Raw genomic sequence first — 3,287 nt, forward strand, 5'->3', positions numbered from 1 at the left:
GGCGCCGCCCCGCGCACCGCGGCACGAAGGTTCCGCCGCACCACGGTTCCGGCTGGGCCGGGCCGGGCTGGGCCTGAGGGGAGGGCGAGGCCTGAGGGCGGCCTGGGCTCGTCCTGGCCTACTGAGGCTCCTCAGCCCAGCTTGTGACTGTAAACAAATACAGAATCACCTCCCCCGTGGGTTGTTTTGTCCCTGTGCTGCCTGGACAATGAAGGGAAATAATGCTGAGCTGAGCAAATGCTCGCATGCAGCCGTACATTCCTCTGATCATGCAAGGACTGTGGTGTTAATTCTCATAGAAACGAGGTTTTGCTCCCTAAGAACGTCAGCTTTCATCTCAGCAATGTTTAATGCCACAAAAGGTGGCAGATGAAGGATATGACGGTGAGGGTGAGAATGTAATTTGCTGCAAGGACAGCTTGGCCAGGACTGACTGTCACAGCCAGAGGAACACAGGCTGCCCTCAGGACGTTCCATCCTGCCTGACCTTGACGTTGGCAGGAAGACTGTCACAGCCAACACAGAGACACAGAAAACAGAGAAACAGAGCCACTCAGCTACAAGCAATCCTTTAATGATCTCTAAAAGGTGTTTTTTTCTTAGCTTCAGAACATTAACTCCGACTGGGAGATGTCAGCAACCTGCGGCAGCTTCAGATAGACCGAGTTCCAGAAGGTCACAAAAGGGGCCCTCAGGTCCTGCTTCACAGAGTTCTTGGTCATCTTGTGGTTGATATCCAGGTAGTACTTGCTTTTGTTGGTGTAGGCTGGCCAGGAAACGGGCACATCTGAATGCCCATTGTTGGGATCACTGGGGAAAAAAGAAAACAGAACAGCTCAGTTTTGAAGTTTTTGGCAGGAACCCTGTCCGCTCAAGTCAGGATTTAAGTGAGAGGAAAAGAGAGAATCTGACAGTGAGACAAGCCATAGGAATTCTGCTTGCCAGGAATGAGTGCACGACCTGCAGTCTCCTCCCTCCATCCCCACTGGCATCATCCCAGCTTCACAAGGGGACTTAACTTCTGTATCAACATCAGGATTTGGGAATAAGAAATACAGACACAGAGCGCTCTGATTTTGGGAATGATCCTGAAAACATCCTGAACAAAACCAGCAGCCTGAAGGGCTGCATCAAGCCTCGAATGTGGAATGGGAATCACTCACCCAGTTCTAGCAAAGTTGGTCCAGTAAGCAATCATGTTCTTTGAGAGAGTCCTGTGCTTAGGCCAGTAGCCCAGAGGGGTGGCAAAGGGCTTCCCAAACACGTACTGCAGGTCATCAGCATGGTCTGCCCCAACCCAGCGCGGGTAGATGGGCATGCGGGACGGCTCAGAGAACACGTAGCTGTAGGTCTTGCCACTCCTGGGAAATCAAAGAGACTGCCTGAGCAAGGAGAAAAGCAGAAAAAGGCTGCAAATCCCAACCAACACACCAAACACCGTCAGGGCCACAGATTCAGCCTTGGAAGATGCTCGCACGCATAATTTCACATGGGGTGCTTTCAGGAAGAAGACATCGTGAGGCCATTTTTAACTTCCATTTCCAATTCTCACCCTAACCCTCCTCCATGTGCAACAACCCCAAGGCTGAGCTGCTCACTTGGCATTCTGCAGGTGCAGGTCCAGTGCCACCTGTGTGGGAATCAGGAAGATGTAGTCAGTGACCAGATCCACCACTGTCTTCTTCACGACCTCCTGCTCGGGTTTGTCACCCCAGCTCTGTGTGTAGATGTTGTAGGTGGCGTTGGCTCCAGCCTCGCCCCTGTCCACGGTGAGGCCTTTGACCAAATTGTACACCTGGTCACTGAAAAGACAAATGATATTCATTAATTACTGACCAGCAGCTTCAGGTAGGGCAGGGCTCTTGCCTGGTCCTTTCTCTTGAAGGCTCGGGACTCGGCAACAAAAGGCCTGGGCACCCAGGCTTGGAGTGACATCCTGTGTGGAAGGCTGTGCCCTGTCCACTCAAGTCTGACTCCTTGGGGTTTGGGAGCTACTCTGAAGAGCAGATGTCTCCTGCTGAGGGTTCTAAGGGCTCTGTCACTCACGCAGTGACCTTCACCAGCGGGCGGTTGATGGCGGGTACATCCACGCCGGCAAAGATGTGCCCGTCCATGTTGTTGACCCCGGCCAGGTAATCGATGTCAGCAGAGTTGGCAAAGAGCTTCTCTGGCACGTCTGGGAGGAAATCCCCATCCACAACTGGAGCGAGGGCAAGGGTGTGCACCAGGGGCACTGCAGAAGACAAGAGTGGGGTCTCTAAGGTGGCGAGGAAACACAGATGTGTGCTCTGGCATATCCCAAGAAAAGGCTGAGGTGGGCAGTGTGCATCAGGTGCAATGTGCATCTGCCCACAGAAAGGGGACTGCAAGAGCTCTCATTAATGTCCCTTTTCTGAAGGGCACAAGCACCACCTCAACACTCCTGGCAATTGACCCAGTGCCCTGCAGGTGGTTTGGAGAACCCATGGTGGCTGATAGACCAGAGCACAGGTCAGGAGACTTACTGGGCAGGTGGGTGAGCTGCAGCCACCTCAACACTCCTGGCAGTTGCTCCAGAGTCCTGCCAAGAACTTGGGGAGCCCAGCGTGGCTGATGGACCACATCGTGGGCTGGGGGACTTACTGGGCAGGTGGGTGAGCTGCATGTGGTAGGCCAGGGTCAAGGCTTTGGGGTCAGTGATACGGAGGCAGTTGGCCAAGACAGTGGTGTTGTCTGTGGAGCAGCCCACCTTTTCTCCAAGCTGTGGCAGAAGAGAGAGAGAGAGAGAGAAACATCCTAGCTGTACTTCCAAAGCCAGGAGTAGTTTTTATGCAGTCAGATATGTGGGTTTGTTTTAATCTCATTTTAATTGCAAAGCAGTGACTTTCCACAGCGTTATTGGGCACAGCTCTTGGCCAATCCCTTCCTAGCCAGGCTTTCCTCTAGGGAATTGGTTGGTTTCTTTTTATAGTTTTCCAAGCACAAATTGCGTGTTACCTTTTTGGCCCAGACGAGCGGATCCCTCTGGATGGCCCAGCTGCAGAGCCCGACACCGCTCTGGCTGATGGCTCTCTTGAACAGGCCCTTGTTCTTTGGGGACAGCGTCTGGGGGGCAAAACAGAAACAAGAAGACTTTGGGTACAAACTCCTGAGGAGACCAAGGCCTGCCAGACCCCACTGATCACCTCACAGCTTGTGCACTCAGCCTGGGGAAATTGCCAGGTCTTGTAGTGTTCAACAGTGTCAGGAGTTAAAGTTCGAAGGTGAGATGCTCAGAAGAGAAGGGGGACATGGAAAGGAAAGGCTGT

The 3,287-nt window shown here is 53.1% G+C and overlaps 1 protein-coding gene across 1 annotated transcript in view; it reads right to left on the reverse strand.

Annotated features, from left to right (window-relative positions):
• Positions 1 to 847: 847 nt before the first annotated feature.
• CEL (carboxyl ester lipase) overlaps positions 848 to 3,287 on the reverse strand; it is a 4,023-nt gene continuing 1,583 nt past the window's right edge. The window contains exons 6-11 of the mRNA XM_031057294.1: positions 2,977 to 3,084; positions 2,623 to 2,740; positions 2,047 to 2,233; positions 1,599 to 1,802; positions 1,164 to 1,361; positions 848 to 1,021 (exon numbers count right to left, since the gene is read on the reverse strand). Coding sequence (XP_030913154.1) covers positions 1,015 to 1,021; positions 1,164 to 1,361; positions 1,599 to 1,802; positions 2,047 to 2,233; positions 2,623 to 2,740; positions 2,977 to 3,084 — 822 coding nt within the window. The 3' untranslated portion in view covers positions 848 to 1,014. The remainder of the gene's footprint in view (positions 1,022 to 1,163; positions 1,362 to 1,598; positions 1,803 to 2,046; positions 2,234 to 2,622; positions 2,741 to 2,976; positions 3,085 to 3,287) is intronic.

This window comes from Geospiza fortis, unplaced genomic scaffold, assembly GCF_000277835.1.
Source record: "Geospiza fortis unplaced genomic scaffold, GeoFor_1.0 scaffold27, whole genome shotgun sequence".
Taxonomy (NCBI): domain Eukaryota; kingdom Metazoa; phylum Chordata; class Aves; order Passeriformes; family Thraupidae; genus Geospiza; species Geospiza fortis.